Source organism: Nothobranchius furzeri, chromosome 14 (genome assembly GCF_043380555.1).
Source record: "Nothobranchius furzeri strain GRZ-AD chromosome 14, NfurGRZ-RIMD1, whole genome shotgun sequence".
Lineage (NCBI taxonomy): Eukaryota > Metazoa > Chordata > Actinopteri > Cyprinodontiformes > Nothobranchiidae > Nothobranchius > Nothobranchius furzeri.
In genome coordinates this window covers 48,007,780-48,028,218 of record NC_091754.1, presented here as the reverse complement: position 1 = coordinate 48,028,218, position 20,439 = coordinate 48,007,780, and the positions used below count along the sequence as shown (strand labels likewise).

General features: G+C 42.5%; 2 protein-coding genes across 4 annotated transcripts in view; both read left to right on the top strand.

Annotated features, from left to right (window-relative positions):
• LOC107380918 (gastrula zinc finger protein XlCGF57.1) overlaps nucleotides 1-11,384 on the top strand; it is a 29,063-nt gene extending 17,679 nt beyond the window's left edge. For all 3 annotated transcript variants that reach the window (XM_015952333.3, XM_054742982.2, XM_015952334.3), the window contains one exon: nucleotides 146-11,384. In XM_015952333.3, the coding sequence (XP_015807819.2) occupies nucleotides 163-1,629 (1,467 nt within the window). In that variant the 5' untranslated portion in view covers nucleotides 146-162 and the 3' untranslated portion in view covers nucleotides 1,630-11,384. The remainder of the gene's footprint in view (nucleotides 1-145) is intronic.
• Nucleotides 1-20,203, top strand: part of LOC139062659 (zinc finger protein OZF-like) — a 28,628-nt gene extending 8,425 nt beyond the window's left edge. The window contains exon 3 of the mRNA XM_070544170.1: nucleotides 17,303-20,203. Within this exon, the coding sequence (XP_070400271.1) occupies nucleotides 17,320-18,603 (1,284 nt within the window). The 5' untranslated portion in view covers nucleotides 17,303-17,319 and the 3' untranslated portion in view covers nucleotides 18,604-20,203. The remainder of the gene's footprint in view (nucleotides 1-17,302) is intronic.
• The last annotated feature ends 236 nt before the right edge of the window (nucleotides 20,204-20,439 follow it).

Genomic DNA, 20,439 nt, shown 5'->3' with positions numbered 1-20,439 from the left:
ACATGTGTGAAACATTTATTTGTACTAAACACTTTCCCAATCACACGTCCAGTTCTGATCTCTCTAGCTTAAAGCATTAATACAACTGTTATGTGTGAGTATAAAGTTACAGCAGTTGATAATTCATTTCATGTGTTTCTTACAGAAAATCTTCAAGTGGTGATGGTTAAAGAAGAAGCTCCTGAAGATCAGAGTCCTGGTATGGACCAGCAGGACCCAGAACACCTCCAAATAAAGGACGAACAGGAGGAACTCTGGATCAGTCTGGAGGAAGAGCAGCTCCATTTGAAGGAGGAGACTGATGCCTCCAGGTTTTCATTCACTGCAGCTTCTATAAAGAGTGAGGATGATGAAGAGAAGCCTCTGTTCTCACAGCTTCATCAGCAGCAAATAGAAAACAGAGATGTTTCAACCAGCAGCTCCGCTGACCAGATGAAAGCAGAAACTTGCAGGAACCCAGATCTGAACTCTCATGAACAGACACCTGATTCTTCAGAAACTGAAGTTAGTGGAGATGAAGAAGAGGATGATGATGTGAATCTAGACTCTGAACTGTCAGACTCAAAGCCAGAGACTGGAGATGGAGACAATGACAGGAATAAGAACAGGTCTGCAGAGTTGGATGTTAAAACTGCAAACAAATCCTTTAGCTGCAATGAGTGTGGTAAACGATATTTGCACAAGTGGTCTCTCCAGAGACACGTGAAAGTGACGAGTCATTCAGCAATAATATCTTCAGGCTGTTTGATTAATAAGAAATGTGTTGGAGTGAAGCAACATGTAGACTCGTGCAGGGAAGTCCAGACAGAACAAAAATCATTTAGTTGTGATGACCATGGAAAAAGATTTACCAGAATATCAAATTTAAACACAAACACGAGAGTTCACTCAGGAGTGAAGCCTTTTGCTTGTGAGCACTGTAGGCAAAGATTTAGCCAAAAGTCAGATTTAAACACACACAAGAGGGTCCATGCACGACCGAATCCTTTTCCTTGTGACCACTGTGGACAAAGATTTAGCTGCAAGTCAAATTTAAACGCACACATTAGAGTCCACACAGGAATGAAGCCTTTTGTCTGTGAGAACTGTGGACAAAGATTTAGACAAAAGGTTCATTTAAACAGTCACATGAGTGTCCACACTGGAGTGAAGCCTTTTCCTTGCAAGCTCTGTGGAAAAAGATTTAGCAGCAAGTCAAATTTGAACACACACATTAGAGTGCACACAGGAGTGAAGCATTTTGCCTGCGAGGACTGTGGACAAAGATTTAGTCAAAAGGCACATTTAAACAGTCACATGAGTGTCCACACAGGGGCGAAGCCATTTTCTTGTGATTTCTGTGGACAAAGATTTACTGAAAAGTCAAATTTAAAAAAACATATTAGGATCCACACAGGAGTGAAACCTTATGCCTGTGAGCACTGTGGGGAAAGATATCGCCAAAAGACAAGTTTAAACTTGCACATGAGTGTCCACACAGGTGTGGACTCAGATGGGCAAGATAAGCCTTTTATTTGTGAACACTGTGGACAAAGATTTAGCTTCAAGAAAAATTTAAACACACATATGATTCTCCACGCACAGGGTTCGTACGGATGCTTGAAATCCTTGAAAATGCTTGAATTTTAAACACACGAATGTCCACAGGAGTAAGTTCTTTTGATTGGGAGCTCTGTAGACAAAGATATTGCTAAAAAAAAAAAAGGTTTAAACTTGCATGTAAGAGTCCACACATGTGTGAACTCCCATGTGCAACATAAGCCATTTGCTTGTGTTCACACTGGACAAAGATTTAGCTTCAAGAAAAAATTTAAACACATACATGATTCTCCACACACATTGTTACTACAGATGCTTAAAAATCTAGAAAATGCTTGAATTTTATTAACATGTTTTCAAGGTATGTAAAGTGCTTAATTTCTTTATTAAATCCTTGAAAATGCTTGAAAAACAAATTTCACAGTTTTGTCTTTAAAATCAACCAAGATAATTTGATGAAGTAGCTGTTATTTTTGTTAACATCAAAAAGCTGAGCAGGACCATTTAACATGGTTGCTGCTGCTCTTAGTGGGTCCACTCCTTTCTGTAACACTGGCGTGTGAGCAGCAGACTCCCAATACTATTGAGACTAGCCGCTGGACCAGCAGTGTCTTATGGCTTTACTTTGAAGCAGACCTACTTGGGCATGAAACTTTTAACCCTTACCCAACATTAAAGCATTTTTTTGTGCTGACACTTGTATTTTTGTGAATAACTTTGGCTATGTTAATGCGTTTTATCTAATTTTTGGTGAGGATGTGCATTTTTGAAGGAATTTCTAAAACTAGTTAGAAAAAAAATCTTCAACTCCCTTTATTATAAAGCAGAAATTTTTTGTAGCGTTAAGCATTTATTTATTAAGCATAAATATTAGCATAATTTAAAATATATATATTATTCTGTCTGTGGTCCCAGACCAGTCACACATTCAATGTTTACTTTTTACCGTTTTCCACTAGATGGCGTATTTTCTCCATATATAGCAGGGCAATGACTGACACTGCATTTAAATTAAATGATTCTGCTGTATTTCTTTACCTCTGACTGTCCATTATAATACATATTTTGAAAAAAAAAGGTTTGTGTGTTATTTAGAGATTCCTTTCAATAGTTTGCATGTGTGTGATCTGAATTTTTGATAATTGTGTTTTTACAGTGTGCCTTAAAAAATAATTCTTTACTGAAAGTAGAAAATCTGCTCATTCTCAAAATGGCATTTTGACATGTGCCACTCTGTGTGTGCTTGTGCAGGCATGCATGCATGCAGGGATCAAAGCACTTTACAAATCTTCAAAAGACAGATCTTTGATCATTATTTGGAGTGGCTGTGCAGGTGTGGGCAAGGGCAGTGTGTGTGTGTGTGTGTGTGTGTGTGGGGGGGGGTGTTCTCATGCACACTGTTGAAATCATGAATATTCATCAAAGGCATGCTATATATAAAAAACAAAGGATTTTCTGCAAAATTTCAGATACTCACAATTTTACTTTTGTAAATTGTTATTTCAACAAGCACAAAGCATTTGCATGGATGAAAATTAAGATGAAGGCTGAAAAACTTCAAAGGCGTACATTTGTTTTGCAAAATAAATTCCTGCAGAGACAAACTAGAGGGAGAAACAATAGGCCAAAGCAGAGAGATTGAGGAGGAGCAGCAGTGGGGGAGCAGCAGGTGTCTGGTGAGTTAACCATGTTAGCATTATCTCGTGTGCTAACATCACAATATTGTACAGATTACTATCGTGTACAGGGGCGGATTTAGGACTGAAGAAGATCCGGGGCAGAGAGTCGCCTAAGGTGTTGGATGATGATATAAGGGAGGGGGAGTGAGCGTGGGGTGAGCCTCCCTGTGGGGTAAGGGTGTGTTCACAAGGGTGTGTGTTGGTAGGGGGGTTGTATTGGCGGTGGTTGGATGGTGTACAGGGTGGGGGGGTTCGTGCGCTTGTTGTGTGTGGTGGGTTGTGCAGACTCGGCAGTGGGGGTGGTTGTTGTGGCAGCAATACGCCTTTTAGGTGTCCAGCTTGCCTAATTCATTGAAGAAGAGATCCTTAAGGTTGTTTTTCCTGGAGTTAAGGTGAGGGATGCGGCCGACAGCAACCCGGAATAAAGATCCGAAACAGAACAAGTTGGAGTCCTTACAATATCTTTAAAAAAATGTATTCTATAGGTGTAGTGGCTTTTATTTTGCCGTGGTGGTGCGACACAATTAGTTTAGACATTTATTTTGACATCTAGCAGGAAAAATTACGTACCGTAAATCCTCTAATACAGGCCCGGGCCTGTATTTGACTCAAGCTCATCAAGCTCCAGGCCTTTATTGGAAGGAGGGCCAGAATTAGAGGCAGGCCTCTATTTCTATTTGAGCAAAATGAACTAATGGGTCGCTGGAGTTTTGACAATTAAAATTGCGCCCACATTTTCAAAGTTAAACACTTTTTTTTTTTACAACGGTAGTTTCTGCTTCAGCCCTCTCTCCCCTCCCCCTGCCCAGCGGCCGCAAACTCACTGATGCGCCTGCAGCCTCTCGGAGTTCCTGCTGCTCTAAACATTAAAATAATGATTTCATTTTCTGTTCCTCACTTCTGATTACCTTCAATGGTGTCTGTTTGTTGCAACCACCAGGTACAAAAACTAACTTGTTTTTATTTGACTTTTTCTGTCCTGTCTGTTTATTATCTTCCTGCATCTCCTCTCAGTCCTAAAGAAAAACTGCTACCTGGGTTCATATATGTTCACCTTATGAGTTACCTTTGAACTGCAGTTCTAAAAGATCTACCGACCGCAAAACAGCGGAGTGCTCGCTGCTTGGTGGCCGCATCAGTGATCGGTGCGTCACCGGATGACAAGGTGATGTGCCCCGCTCCACAGCGAAACGCATCAGGCGCAAATAAAAGACAGAAAACATTACAGGAAATGAACTGACATGAACGATCGCATGTTAAATTAGTTTTTGAGGTGGCGACACCTGATTTGATAATGTTACTGTGGCCGTGCTCAGGACGCAGATCTACCGACCGCAAAAACAGCGGAGTGCTCCCTGCTTGGCGGCCGCATCAGTGATCTGTGCGTCACCGGAGGACAAGGTGATGCGCCCCGCTCCACAGCAGCGAAACACATCAGGCGCAAATAAAAGACAGAAAACATTAAAGGAAATGAACCGACATGAACGATCGCGTGTCAGTACCGACTCTCTGGCACAGTGCGTTTCCCCCCCCGAGCGCAGGAGCTTGTCACCTGCTGACAGCAGGCTGCTGTCTTTTCCGAGGGCTGCATCTTCCCGGTCATTATCACGTGACAGCGACTAGTCGATGACGGGCATAAAAAGTCACTGTAGTGTAGTCGACTAGTTCATACAACCCCTATTGCTCCCAAGTTTTCTGCAGAGCACGTTCTCTTTGAACTTGATATCAAATTTTCGCCTCCTCTTTATCTCTGCACGGTTAAAGTTACCCTTGCAGTCTATCACTGGCAAATCAAAAGTGAGACGATGACACAACTGCCCCCCGTACTTGCTTGTTACCACATTCCACCCGGCCACGTAAAGAGACCGGCCATTATTCACCTCCGCCGACTCCGACACCGGCCAAAATATGAGACCCGGCCGTTAATTGAATACAGGCCTGTATTAGAGGATTTACGGTATGTTGATGCCCATTCTGACTGGTTGGTGAGAAGCTGCAGTAACCCCCATTAAGGCGTTTTTGTAGCCCAAGCAGAAACGCCCCACGACTGGCTGGACCCTTCTCTTCCAACTCGCAGCTGTGTGGAAAACTCGGATCTCGACGGGGGACTCATATCGATGTAACACCTGTTTTCTGCAAAGGCTAACAGGAAACAACTACACAATCCACCTCTACCTAGCCCTTATCTCACCTATACTAGATCCCTTTTGCACAGAATGGATGGCTTGGAATTACAACTTGCTGGAACTTGCTATGTTAGTGAAGAATGCATGGTTTGATATTCAACATAAACCGTGCGTCCCCTGGTAATACCCGATGCTAGCATGTAGCTAGCAGGCCGCACGCTGCTCCGTGGGTGCAAAGACGAAGGACTCCGGTAAGAGCAGCGGATGGGGGCTTTGAGTTTGTGGTGCAACAACGAGACAATTTTCCCCTGACCCTGCGTGCATCATGTCTACAAGACCTTTCTCTTGCTAGAGGGCAAACTGTGATTGTCATACGGGGCCGGTGCTAGCCATTTGGGTGCCCTAAGCACTAATGCTCTGTGGTTCACCCTCCACATTTTTTGCCTCAACAACAACACCACACAATTAAATAAATAATTATAATTGGTTTTAATATTAATGCCACTACCATTATTATAAAAAGATTAATGAAATGATTGTAGATGAACTGAATATTAAAAACAGTAAAATGTAATAAATAGGTTTGGCTTATTGAAGTGTTATTGCTGTTACTCATCCTTCAAAGTACGTAGACTTTTTGTGCACTTTTATACATTTTGTTATTTCTGCACATTCACCTTGCTTTACAGAGTGAATTGACCCTTGTTCAAAACAAGTTTTTCTTTCTTGAGGAAGGTTTATTAGGAGGAACTTGTTAAAATAAAAAAAATAATCTAACTCTCCAGAACTTCTTTACATTAAGTTCTATATTTTAGATTAAGAAAATATGTTCAGACTAAATTATGTAACGGAACTGAAGTGATGTAACTATCTAGAGTTGTATTTTAATATACTGTAAGTAGATCACTTGTAATAATCAGAAGATAGGCTGTTTTTATCATCAGGGAGTTTAATTAAACACTCTGTATTGACCTTGAGACAAGAAAAGAGAGAGTTGGGATCGTTTAAGAATTTTATTACAAATTCTACAATCTATCAGGACTAACTCTGTGTTGTTTGGAAATGAATGTGATGTTCGATGTGTGTGTGTGTGTGTGTGGTTGGTTCAGACTCCCTAGGCTGACGTCATTGAATCTGGTCGTCTTTGTTATGACTAGTGTTCTAAAATAAAATGTTTTATTTTATTTTAATTACCTTAAAAGACTCAAAGTCTCTTTTTACACTTTATATTTATTTAATCAGGATCGTTGTCAAGTCGACGCCAGAAACAATGAAACACGACTTGAATATCAGATGAACAACAAGGCTTTATTCAACCGGCATTCATACAAGTTATCAATCATGAACGAAACATTTCTCTTACCGTTGCTTATGGGTGGAGAGCTGAACACCCCAGTTAGAAAATGTAATCCATGAACCTCGTCAGGTAGAATCCAACAAGCAGCTCTAACAGCTCTGAGCTCTGCTCTGCTCCTTATACATTCCCTGATGTGCGTGCAAAGCTGCACACCTCCACCAGGATTACCTTGATTACATCCTCATGATCACATTATGTTCGGCTCTACCATGATTATCCTCATGATAAGTGTGATTGACAAACAGTAGTGATCAATAACTTGTATAAAGCAATTATACAACAGATGACAAGTTCATTTTTATTACATTCCACTCTTGAACTTTTCATCTAATTTATGTAACATCATGGATCCATCACCATTTCCCCATGATAGTCTGAGTCTATTACCCCAGCTAAAATGGTTAGACCCCTCAAAGCTAAACCACTTCTTGGACACACATGAGCATAAGTTCCTGGTGGACATTGAATTCCCAATCCTGTTTTTACCACTGTCACTTTATTGGTTACTAAAGTGATGCTTTCCAAGATTTTAAGATCTAATCCCACAGAGCCCGCAGTTGCTCTAACAGGGAGTTCTGCCTCAGAAGTTAGTTTCCACATTCGTATAGGAGGGTCAGTAGAAGTTGTTTCCCTTCCTGCCCTGGCAACCATTAGCATCAGTGGAGTAACTCCATCCCCCACGGGTCTGTTATTTAACTGATGTACTGCCCTAGTCAGATTTTCTCTCCATTTGTCCAAAGAATTAGTAACCGATAGTTTCCTTAGTTTCTCTTTCAGTAACCCATTCATTCTCTCAATGAGTCCACTAGCTTTCGGGTGATATGCTACATGATAGATCCATTCTACCGCGTTGTTCTCTGCCCATTCTTTGATCTTATTTCCAGTGAAATGGGTACCATTATCAGTCTGAACCTGTAAAGGTAGTCCATAATAGGTCTCTATTAATGACAGACATTTCAATGTAGCCTCCTGATTGGCGTTATGACACGGATGCACCACCAGTACCCCTGACACCGTATCCACGGCTGTGCATGCATACTTACAGTTTTTACTTTTTGGCAATGGTCCAATGAAATCAATCCGCCAACACTGTCCCGCTTGTTTACCTCGATGTATCTGTCCCTGTATATGTCGAGGGATTCTCTTTTTCTGATGTTGACAAGGTTCACAATCTTCTATGGCAGTTTTAATATCATCAATGATGAGATCTATTCCTCTGTCCCTCGCCCATTTCAATGTTCCCTGCACACCCCAATGTCCAGCAGTAACGTGAGCCCATTTGGCTAATCCAGGACTTGATTGTCTTACAGCCTGAATTTTCACTATCTTATCTACAGTCTGATTATGCAGGGATTCAGGATCATTGTTATTAGTATGAGCATCCACATGTAATACTGACACAGGAATATTTTGGCATTTCTCCCAAATGTCCTTCCATAGGTCAGCTCCCCAAACCTCTTTTGAATGTATCTTCCATTGTGTAGCATGCCAAGTTGGCATCCAAGTTAACATTCCTTGGGCTACTGACCAGGAGTCAGTATAAATACTTACTCCCTGCACCCCAGCCGCCATTATTACCATGTGTACTGCTTTCAACTCCGCCCATTGACTACTCTTTTCTGTCCCTGTGAGTTCCATAACTTGTTGTGTACCAGGGTTAAATGCCCCAGCCTTCCATTTCCTGGTTCCTGCCACATATTGACAGGAACCATCAGTGAACCAGGCTCGCTCCTGCTGCTCTGGGGTGAGTTCGCTCCATCTTACCCCCAGTTTCACAGGAGAATCCTGGATTGGTTTTACCTCAAAAGGCACTTCATCCATTTCTGGAACGTCTGCCACTTGCTCGTGGAGCATTGATACTCCTTTTTCTACAATGTTTCCCTTTATTTTATCAGGATTGCCATGAATTACCGAGGCCTCCGCCCCAGTGTCAACCAATGCCATTACTGTCTGTACTGATTTTTTCCAATAAATCTGTAATTCCACATGTGGTCTGATATCATTTATTGACCATCCTGAGGCACTGGCAACAACCTGAGCTTGACCTTCATCCTATTCATCATCATGTTCCCTTCGGTGCTGTTTTTTCTTTCTACGCTTCACTGCCGCCACCTGATAACACTCATCTGAACTCTCCTCCTCTGAAGATTCCTTGGGAGGGGCGGAAGGTTCAGCAGGCTTCGACGCCACCTCCCTGATCACATTCTGCAACATTCCAACCAATTCTGACACAGACATCCTGTCGTCCTTTTCAGGACAATGTCTGAACTGACAATGGACCTTCAGTCCCATTTGTCTGCATTTCTCCATCAATGCATTAGTGGACAATCCATCAATCTCCTCAAACGGCACTCCCGCTTGTCGCAGTGCCCTCCACAGATCTGTTCTAGAGGGGCCCATTGACAGATCTGTTCTAGAGGGGCCCATTGCCCCCCCTTTACGACCCCTTGAATGTGGATCAATCCTGGGTTTATTTTCAGTTCTAGCTCCCTCTCTCCTCGTCTCAGACCAATCACCCAGCGTGGTGAGTTCGCCAAGACGATCTTTTATCGCGGCAAAAGTCTGGTCTGCCGCGCCAAACAACAAGCTGGTCACCATGGGTTTATAATGTGGTGGGGCATGTCTGATGAGGTGATCTCTAGTTGCCTTAGAGATGTTACAGTCCACCACTCCAGCTCCCCCGTTTCGAGCCACTTGCTCTCTAATAGTGAGTCTGGTGAGCCGCTGAATGGCATCTCTCACTGTCTGCCATTGCCCTTTAATCTCAGACCAGTCCGCCGTGGTAGGATAGATTACATGACATGCCAGAGCATATGCATCCCCCACATTGAAATCTTCATCAGCTGGCAATGCCCGGACTGTAGCCCGGTATTCAGCATTTATCTGTGCATCAGTACTTAATCCTGAAAATCTCATGGCATCACCGGCATCTATGGCTATATCACACGCGCCATCCTCCATAAGGCGATTAAGCCAGGAGTCAGTTGGTTCGCCTGGGCGCTGTTTCAGCTTCCCATTCATGTGATTTAACTCATCTTGTGAATAATCCTCTAGCGTTGTTAGCAGCCTAGGGGCGGGTTGTGGCTGCTGTTGTAACATCCTTCTTATATTACCCGCCTCATCGAGTTCCGGCCGTCCCTGATCATCCACCATATCTACCAGTATTGGTGGAATAATTTGCTGTTCTCGCCGACGCCTAGTAATAGGTCTTTGTTCTGACATCTTTATCCCCTGTAATGATGGATACAAGGGCTGAGGTGGTGGGTCAGGTTTAATCGCCCACTCCTCCTCCTCATCATCCCCCCAAAGATCCCCGTTCCATTTCTCTGGGTTCCAATCTTCACCAACATTCTTTACAAACGCCCGGATCTGAGCAGGACCTGCTCTACGAGGTCGCTTCTTTTCCTTCCTTTGCGCTCGAGACACAAAAGTCAGCGTTTTATCCAAAACATTCTGAGCATGCTTTAGCTCTTTCCCCATCACACACACTCTCTGCTCAAACTCTGAGCATGATTTTCCAACTTCTTCAGCATGGATTTTCTCCTGCGCCGCTCGCTCTCTACAACTGCTCAATTCTAACTCCTGTTTTTTCCATGCTTCTGCAAAAAGCCACATCATATCTCTCACTCCTGCCAGCGGCGCTTTTTCTTTTAACTTCTATCCGCGTCAAACGGTCCAGCACCACGGCGGGGCTGACCACTCCATTTAACTCTCCCCACGGCCCAGGGCGTCCACCGCGCTGCCTTAACATATCACCAATGGTTCGGAACTCCTCCGTTTCCCAGCCGGGAATCGGCACGGGAATCGGCGTTCCCTCCCCAGAAGCACTCGGCTCCTTTTTGCTTCTCCAAAAACACTTCATTGTTGCTGGAATAGCTTGACTGATCCTGTTCGTGACGCCAAAAATGTTCTAAAATAAAATGTTTTATTTTATTTTAATTACCTTAAAAGACTCAAAGTCTCTTTTTACACTTTATATTTATTTAATCAGGATCGTTGTCAAGTCGACGCCAGAAACAATGAAACACAACTTGAATATCAGATGAACAACAAGGCTTTATTCAACCGGCATTCATACAAGTTATCAATCATGAACGAAACATTTCTCTTACCGTTGCTTATGGGTGGAGAGCTGAACACCCCAGTTAGAAAATGTAATCCATGAACCTCGTCAGGTAGAATCCAACAAGCAGCTCTAACAGCTCTGAGCTCTGCTCTGCTCCTTATACATTCCCTGATGTGCGTGCAAAGCTGCACACCTCCACCAGGATTACCTTGATTACATCCTCATGATCACATTATGTTCGGCTCTACCATGATTATCCTCATGATAAGTGTGATTGACAAACAGTAGTGATCAATAACTTGTATAAAGCAATTATACAACAGATGACAAGTTCATTTTTATTACAACTAGATATCACGAGGCTTATAAAGTGATGACATGAGCTGCTATTTTGCCGTGTACGTACCCAGTGGGGGGCCTCCCAGGTAGATCAGGAAATGCCAGGTCCAAGAACCTCAGATGTGTACTGGAGCTGTTGGAGCAGCGGTCGCAGCACGTCAAAGCCCGTCTGAAGGGTCGACCCCGGTACTAATCGGCAGCGTCAACAGGTGCTCTTATTTTGAAAGGATGTCGTCTGGTTGTTAAACGACGAAAATCTCCAACTTCACAGTTCTCAGTTTAAAGAAGAAAACACATCTGGCCAGGCTGTGCTTTTCTTTAGGATGACGGTGAATAGAACTGAAGTCAAAATGGAACTGAGCTTAAAATGGCGTTGCCTTGTTTTATATCTCTGAATTGTTTTAAGTTTCAGTAAACGGGATTGGACACTTTAAGTCAACACCAGATTCTCTTGCGGCAGCCGAAGGCTTTGATTGGTTGGAACAATGTGTCATGCGTTTCTATGGAGATGAGGATCAGTCTGTCTGTGCAATAGTCCTGTTTTCATTAAACATAAATCATGACCTATTTATTTCACAGATCATTCACTTGATTATTATCGATCAACATATGCTTTGCTTAATTTTCTTAATCACAAATAAAGTACTTTGATTAAGTAAAAGCGTTCTTCTTCTCCTTCGGACTCTTCTCCTGGAATGTAAACAGTCTGAGGAACACCCGACCTTGGCTTTTATACACGGGTGTTACTGTGTACAGGGGCAGCTGTGTGGAGCTGAAAATTCCGAACTTCATAACCTTACAATTATTTTGATTGCCAGGTTTGATATCTGTATGTCTATCAACAGTTAAAGCGGACATATCATACAAATCAAATTTTTGGAGCTTTTTGGCATGTAATATTGTTTCCACATGAAAAATACCCCCAAACCCATTGTTTGTTTCATTCATGCATGTTTTTGTTTCAGCTGCAAATTTAGAATTTTATTTTGAAATTCCTGAAATGGCCTAATTAGGGATAGGTACCAATTTCAATACCCTTTAAGGCACTGACCGAATTCCATATGTTTATATTTATGTTTATTTATTTTTGGCAGACGCCTTTGTCCAAAGCGATTTACAATTTATAACCTATAGGGCATACTGTGATCTGTGGGAGAAACCGGAGTATAAACTTTTACTTACTTACTTACCCGGAGGAAACCCACGCATGCATGGGGAGAACATGCAACTCCACGCAGAAAGGCCGCAGCGAAGTTTCGAACCTGCAACCTTCGTGCTGCCAGGCAACAGTGCTAACAACTGCGCCACCATGCAGCCCATAGAACCGACTGAGTACCGATTCACGTCATATGAAACGGTGTCTTGTTTCGGCCATCCTTTTGAAAATACCGTGCTCTATTCTGGGAAATTTTTGACCAAGGCCATGCTTAAAGGCTCCTCCCATGTATCCTTGCTCAGCTAGCTAAACGGCTAACAAACTGAGAACAGACGACTCGATAGAACACGAACATTGGAACTCGCCTTGGCTGTTCCTGATAACGTATCTCCTAAGCAACCGGGGCGGGACCAAGACATCAAGGCAACGTTCCTTGACATTGAAAAACACCTGGAGTCATTACGATATGATTGCTGATACAAGTCAATATTCTTAGATTCCTGCCAAGTTTGCCCTAATAACTCCACGGTGCATGACCCACATGACTGTAATCTTCAGTAGATGCAATTGCATCATGAGTTTAGCTTGATAGACTTTTTTTTCCTCTGAACAAGAAAAAAAATACTGGAAATAATGTGAAAGATGTATGAAAATATTGTGAAAGATAGGTGGAATTAAAATTATTTTACATTAATTATAGATTTATAATTAAAAGTGTCTGTGGGAGCTTTGAGACATCTCTAGCTTTCAACTGAGAGATACTTTAAGACAGGCTCAAGGTCCAGTTTACATTAAAAATAGTTACAAATACAGTATAAAATGAACCATGTAAAACCATATAAACCTACATGTGTGTTAACAGACAGCTGTACCAGTGTTTCTAAAGCTCAGACTGAGAGAATAGGCACTAAGGGTATTGTTTGACAAGAATCAATATGTCATTTATCTGCTGATGAATAAATGTATAAAATTTCTCAAGACAGCTTGAAGGGAGTTAACTTTTAAATGTTTTACAGGACAATAAATATTGAGTTATATATCGTACATTGGAGTTCAGCTAAAATATATTGAGATATAAGTTTTGGTCCATATCTTCCAGCCCTAGTTGTACATCACTCCATCTTCCTGCTCCCAACATCAAGCCCTGCTCCTCCCCTAAAAGCTAGTCTCTGGTCTGAAACCTGTCTCCCCTGGACAGCTCAGAACATGTGGGATAGGTAACAAGTATCATGTAACAGAATTGGTAGTCTTGTGGATAGAGTACTGGGCTGGCATGTAGCTTTGCGCAGGTTCACATTCTGGTCTCAGCAGTAACATTTTTCTTTTCTTTATTTCTCTTTTTTTATTTTTTTGCTGCACTTGATGTTTTCAAATTCTGTATTTGTAAACAGTTTGTTTATTTAGCCAGTGTGAGTCCATGTGAAGTGAGCAGTCAATTTTAAAAAATGCTGCTTGGAAATGACCTCCCTGGTCTGCCACCTTACCATGGTGGAGGAGTTTGAGTGTCCCAATGATCCTAGAGGCTAAGTTGTCTGAAGCTTGTTTTATGCTTGACGCATTACTTTCCGCTTGGTGATGCGGCTCGCGGATGGAACGCGCTTCACAATTTGCAGCGTTTATGGTTCATGCGGCTTGTTTCTGCGGTGAGCCAATATTCTCCCAAACTGTAGGGGGCAGCATGGAGCTCTACAGCATGCATCCAACACCACACCATAGTAGAAGTAAAAATTACTGTTGTTTACAACATGGCATTCCAGCATTTTTTAACAGCGTCCTCGTCTTTTCCGACAGTGCGAGCTATTTCTCTCCAAGAATTATTAACTACATGTTGATCACGGTGATCAATCAATCAATCAATCAAAGCTTTATTTATAAAGCGCCTTCCGCAACCCTGTCAGGAAGCCCAAAGCGCTGAACATTGTACAGTTGTATGTAAATATATTGAATAAATCAACAATAAAAGAAATTCAAATTACAAAATACAAATTACAAAATACAAAATGGAAATTACAAGATAGATGAAACATTCTGGGATCTCTGAGATCCCAGAGAGAACTGTGATCTCTGAGAGTTGAATCATACAAATGTCTGTATTTACGAACCTCTGCCATACTAGTTCTTGCCAGTCCGCCATGTTTTTCCGCGTCCGACCGTCTGCGTGGTTAGAAAATTTCCTAGGTGCGCGGTGCGGAAATTTTGGGCCGTGCGGAGAAACGTGGTTGTTAAAATGACGCAATTTTGCCGCGCAGAGCCATGCGAACCTCGCAGATGCGTCAAGCATAAATCAACCTTGAGGGAATGTGTGATGGGTGGTAGCCGAAGGCATGAACCTTGGCAGTCTGATCTTCAGCTACAGAAGCTGGATCTGGGTATGTGGAATGTCACCCCTCTGGTGGGGAAGGAGCCTGAGTTGGTGTGCGAGGTTCCGACTATATATAGTCAGACTCACCTTGATGCATGGCTCTGGCTCTGGAACCAGTTTCCTTGAGACACTCTTGAGACACTCCACCACTCACAAACTGGAGTTGCCCCCACTGAGAGGCGCCGTTACGTTGGGGTTTACCCCGGTAAAAGAGAGAGTAGCCTCCCTCAGGGAGGCATTGGGTCCCATTTTTTCAAAGCCAACCAGGATTTGAACCTCGATCCCCCAGTCCCAGGGTAGACAATCTACCTCTAGCTGGATCCACTAAACTGCCCAAATAATGATTACAAATGTCTACTACATCATTAAGCCCTTTTTACAAGACACACTATGCTGGCAAATCAGCGTAATATTACTGCAACAGTGTCCTACAAACGCGGCATGGTGATGCACAAATTTTGCGGCATTCTATCTGCCGCGCTTGGTACTAATATTGCTGTAATAGTCTGTCTCATAAAGGGCCATTGCACCTTTACGCTACAGAGGAAGGTGTCATAATCACGTGGCGAGTTGCTGCCGAGCAGAACGTCGACCCAGAGATAAGGTTTGCTTTTGTAATCAGAATCAGCTGAGATGACAAACTGGAGCAATGCAACACTCTAGGAGCTTCTCTCCATTAGAGCTGGATGTCAGATCATCAGAAACTGCACAGGAATATTTAGGACAGACACCTTTAAGAGCAGCTTGTCAAAATAACTTAATGAGCGCAGCTTCGATCGCAATAAAATGCAAGTTATGTCCAAGATAAACGAAAGTCCGCAGCAGTGCAGGGATCGCCCCCAAACTTCCTTTACACCGCTGTTGCCTAATATTTTGTAAAAAGGACATGATTGCGCCACATTTACACCATGGTCTGACCACTTAAAAACAACCTAAGGCTCCCTGATGCTTCCACGGGGTTGCAGCAAATTGACAGCATTGTTTTTGTAAAAACAACTATAGTGCCTCCAGCATGTCCTGGGTTTTTCCTTGGGTTTCTTCCCGGTTGGACATGCCCAGAAAACCTACTTGGTTGAGCAAACACACACGCACCCTCTAGGACACCCCTTAAGGGTATAGAGCTGATCCAGTGTTCCACGGCCAGGACAAAACCACATTGCTCCTCCTGGATCCGAGGTTCGACAATCTGACATACCCTCTTCTTCAGAACTCTTGAGTAGCCCTTACCATGGAGGCTCAGGAGTGTGATCTTCCTGTAGTTGGAACACACCCTGCAGTCCCCCTTTTTGAATATGGAGACCACCACCCAGGTCTGCCTGTTCAGGGCAACTGCCCCTGATGTCCATGCGATATTGCAGAGCCACGTCAACCAACACAGCCCCACAACATCCCGAGCCTTGAGGAACTCTGCGGATCTCATCTCCACCAAACTTTCACAATACTTTTGGGCCCGCCAGGTTTGACTGGCATTCACCCCCACCATCGAAGCCAATTCACCAGCAGCTAGTGGTCATTTCAATGCTCTGCCCCTCTCTTCACCCAAGTGTCCAAGACATGCGGCCACAGATCAGATGAAATAACAAAGTCGATCATCGAGCTGCGGCCTAAGGTGTCCTGGTGCAGATTTACCGGTCGATCAGAGAAGAGCTGAACACGGCAGGATTTGGAGTCATATGTCCTGATATTTGGACATTTTGCCACGGATTGGATAACAGCACTGACACTTGTTTGCTCTGCGGCGTGGATGTTTTATCTCCACAAAAAACTCAAAGCTTGAAGGAGTTCTGCCATGTGGTAGAGTTGCTAATGCTAAGGGTTATCCTCTGCTAATCGAGACATTCTCTGCCATTCCCTGGACCCTAAACCAACAACAAACATTCTCTCAATTACATGCACTGTTCTGATCTCACCAACTCAAAGCATTTGTTACGTCCCTGACAGGTGTTGTAAAAATGTGAAGGATGGGGGTAACATAAGAACTGGCGGAGGAGTTTAAAATGGGTTTATTTGTAACTAAAAGGTATTAAAAACACAAGCAAACAGATCTCTCTAAAAGGTTAACATTACACAGCAAATTATCAACTATAAAACACCTGGTTAAAACTTTTATTAAAAGCTTAACCGAACAGAAGGTGTTTTAAAATCCCAAAGTTGATAACTGTTCCCAAAACTATACACTGACTAAAACACCTAGTAAAACGTATTTTAAAAAGCTTTACCACACGAAGGTGTTTAAAAACCGAGGTCAGTAAAATTGCACAAAGTTAACCTTAAAACCAAACAGCCAAAAAGATCCCACTGGATCATCCAAAACTTATCACTTAGAGTTAAAAACCACCACAGTTTAAAACTCAAACAAATCTAAATGAAAGGGGTTGAAAACAAACAAAAACCGGGAGGACAGCAGAACCCCTGCACTGCTGCCTCCCAGACTGCTGAAGGCACAGCCTTTTTATACAGGTGTTTGCTCATCAGGAAGATTTAGCTCAGCTGTGCTCCTCAGCAGCCCGGGAGAGAGGAGGAGGGGCGGTGTCAGGCTCATTCACTAGAGCTGGATGATCCTGGCTCCTGCTCTTCACTGGCCAGACTGGCAACCGTAACACATTAATACAACGGTTATGTGTGTGAGTATAAAGTTACAGCAGTTGGTAATTCATGAGTTTCTTTCTTTCCTACAGAAGTAATTCAAGTGGTGATGGTTAAAGAAGAAGCTCCTGAACATCAGAGTCCTGGTATGGACCAGCAGGACCCAGAACACCTCCAAATAAAGGAGGAACAGGAGGAACTCTGTATCAGTCTGGAGGGAGAGCAGCTCCATTTGAAGGAGGAGACTGATGCCAGGTTTTCATTCACTGCAGCTTCTATAAAGAGTGAGGATGATGAAGAGAAGCCTCTGTTCTCACAGATTCATCAGCAGCAAATAGAAGACAGAGATGTTTCAACCAGCAGCTCTGCTGACCAGATGAAAGCAGAAACTGGCAGGAACCCAGGTCTGAATCCTCATGAACCTGATTCTTCAGAAACTGAAGTTAGTGGAGATGAAGAAGAGGATGATGATGTGAATCTAGACTCTGAACTGTCAAAGCCAGAGACTGGAGATGGAGACAACGACAGAAATAAGAACAGGTCTGCGGAGTCAGATGTTAAAACTGCAAACAAATCCTTTAGCTGCCATGAGTGTGGTAAACGATATTTGCACAAGCGGTCTCTCCAGAGACACGTGAAAGTGACGAGTCATTCAGCAATAATGTCTTCAGGCTGTTTGAGTAATAAGAAATGTGTTGGAGTGAAGCAACATGTAGACTCGTGCAGGGAAGTCCAGACAGAACAAAAATCATTTAGTTGTGATGACCATGGAAAAAGATTTACCAGAATATCAAATTTAAACACAAACACGAGAGTTCACTCAGGAGTGAAGCCTTTTGCTTGTGAGCACTGTAGGCAAAGATTTAGCCAAAAGGTTCATTTAAACAGTCACATGAATGTCCACACCGGAGTGAAGCCTTTTCCTTGCAAGCTCTGTGGAAAAAGATTTAGAAAAAAGGGTAAGTTAAACATTCACATGAGTGTCCACACAGGAGTGAAGCCATTTTCTTGTGATTTATGTGGACAAAGATTTACTGAAAAGTCAAAATTAAAAAAACATATCAGGATCCATACAAGAGAGAAGCCTTTTGTCTGCGAGCACTGTGGACAAAGATTTATAAAAATGGCTAATTTAAACAGTCACATGAGAGTCCACACAGGAGTGAAGCCTTATGCCTGTGAGCTCTGTGGACAAAGTTATCGCCACAAGAAAAGTTTAAACTTGCACATGAGTGTCCACTTAGGTGTGGACTCAGATGTGCAAGATAAGCCTTTTATTTGTGAACACTGTGGACAAAGATTTAGCTTCAAGAAAAATTTAAACACACACATGAGTCTCCACACACAGGGTTCGTACGGATGCTTGAAATCCTTGAAAATGCTTGAATTTTAATAAGGTGTTTTCAAGGTATGGCAAATGCTTAATTTCTGTATAATTCCTTGAAAATACTTGAAAAACAAATTGCACAGTTTTGTATTTAAAATCAACCAAGGAAGTTTGTTAAAACCCTGTTATTTTTGTTACCGTCAAAAACTAGAGAGCGATCATTTAACCTTTAATTAACATGGTTGCTGCTGCTCTGAGTGGGTCAGCTCCTTTCTATAACTCTGGCGTGTTAGTAGCAGACTCCACCTACTATAGAGACGAGCCGCTGGACCAGCGGTAAGAAATATCTTTGTACAGAATTTTGGTGCTTTCCCAATCAGAAGTGCCTGTTATGAGCAGCAAAGCCCAGCTCCTCCCACTGCTGCAGACGTAGGCTGCTCTTTCTCTCGCAAACTTAGTCTACAAAACATCTCTGGGTTTGTGGAGTTGGACTAATAATAACACAAAAAAAAAGTTTTGGCTGCATCTTGTGAATATAAACCTCAACAGAGGTAAATATATATACTTGGACAAAATAGTTGGTACCCTTTGGCCAATGAAAGAAGAGCCCACAATGGTCACAGAACTAACTCGAGTCTGAAACTAATGATAAATACAAATTCTATGAAGTTTATCTAATAAAAGTCAGACATTGCTTTTCAACCATGCTTCAACTGAATTATTTTAAAAATAAACTCATGGAACCGGCCTGGGCAAAAATGCTGGTACCCCTAAGTTAATATTTTGTTATACAACCTTTTGAGGCAATCACTGCATAAAAAAAAAATCCTGTAACTTTCAAAGAGACTTCTGCAGTATTTTGGCCCTCTCCCCATGAGCAAACTGCTCCAGTTATCTCGGGTTTGAAGGGCGCCTTTTCCAGACGGCTTGTTTCAGCTCCGTCCAAAGATGCTCAACGTGACTGAGGTCAGGGCTCATTGGCCTTTTTTAAAAGACACACCATGCTGTCAAATCAGTGTAATACTGCCACCATGGTGTGTCTTATGAACGTGCCGTGGGCGATGTGGGAATTTTGCAGCATTTGTGCTGCCACCCTTGGTAGTTATATTGCTGCAAAGTCGGACTTGTGAATGCATATTACACCCTGGAGCAACAAAGAGAGGCGGCATGATCACATGTGGAATTAGTGCCGAGCTCCAGCTGACTACAATATTGACCCAAAGCAAATGTGGCGATAAGTTTTGCTTTACTGGAGCGATGAAGAGCTCTGGGAGCTGACAGAAGTAATAATAAATAAAAATTATATGAAATATAACCAATGAAAGTCAGACATTGTTTTTTAACCATGCTTCAACAGATTTTAAAAAACTCATTAAACAGACATGGACAAAAAAGATGGTACCCCTACAAAAGACTGAAAATAATGTGACCAAAGGGACATGCTAATTTAAGGTGTGTCCACTAATTAGCATCACAGGTGTGTATAATCTTGTAATGAGTCAGTGGGCCTATAGGGCTCTTTAGTCACTGTGTTGTTTGGTGTGAAATGCCCACGGTCTTTTGACATGTTTGGTTGTGTATCCTCTGTATTCTGGTGAAATTAGTCAAACTGACATCCAGGTCACATGACGAACATTGAAACTTGATTAAATTTTTTCAATCTCTACGGTGAGGTCTGGCTTTACTAAAGGTCCTCACACATGTTATGCTGGTCTTTACTTCCTGCCACTTTAAATCTTTTTGTCTGTGTGTCTCATATTAAGTAAGTAGCAAATAAGATGAATCATTAAGGAAAGACACAAATTCACTGGTGTTTGTTAAAATATCTTTTTGTGTTTGGTTACATTTTATCTGACTGAGGGTGGTTGAGCAAAAATCCCGTGACCATACCAGGTTCTGACC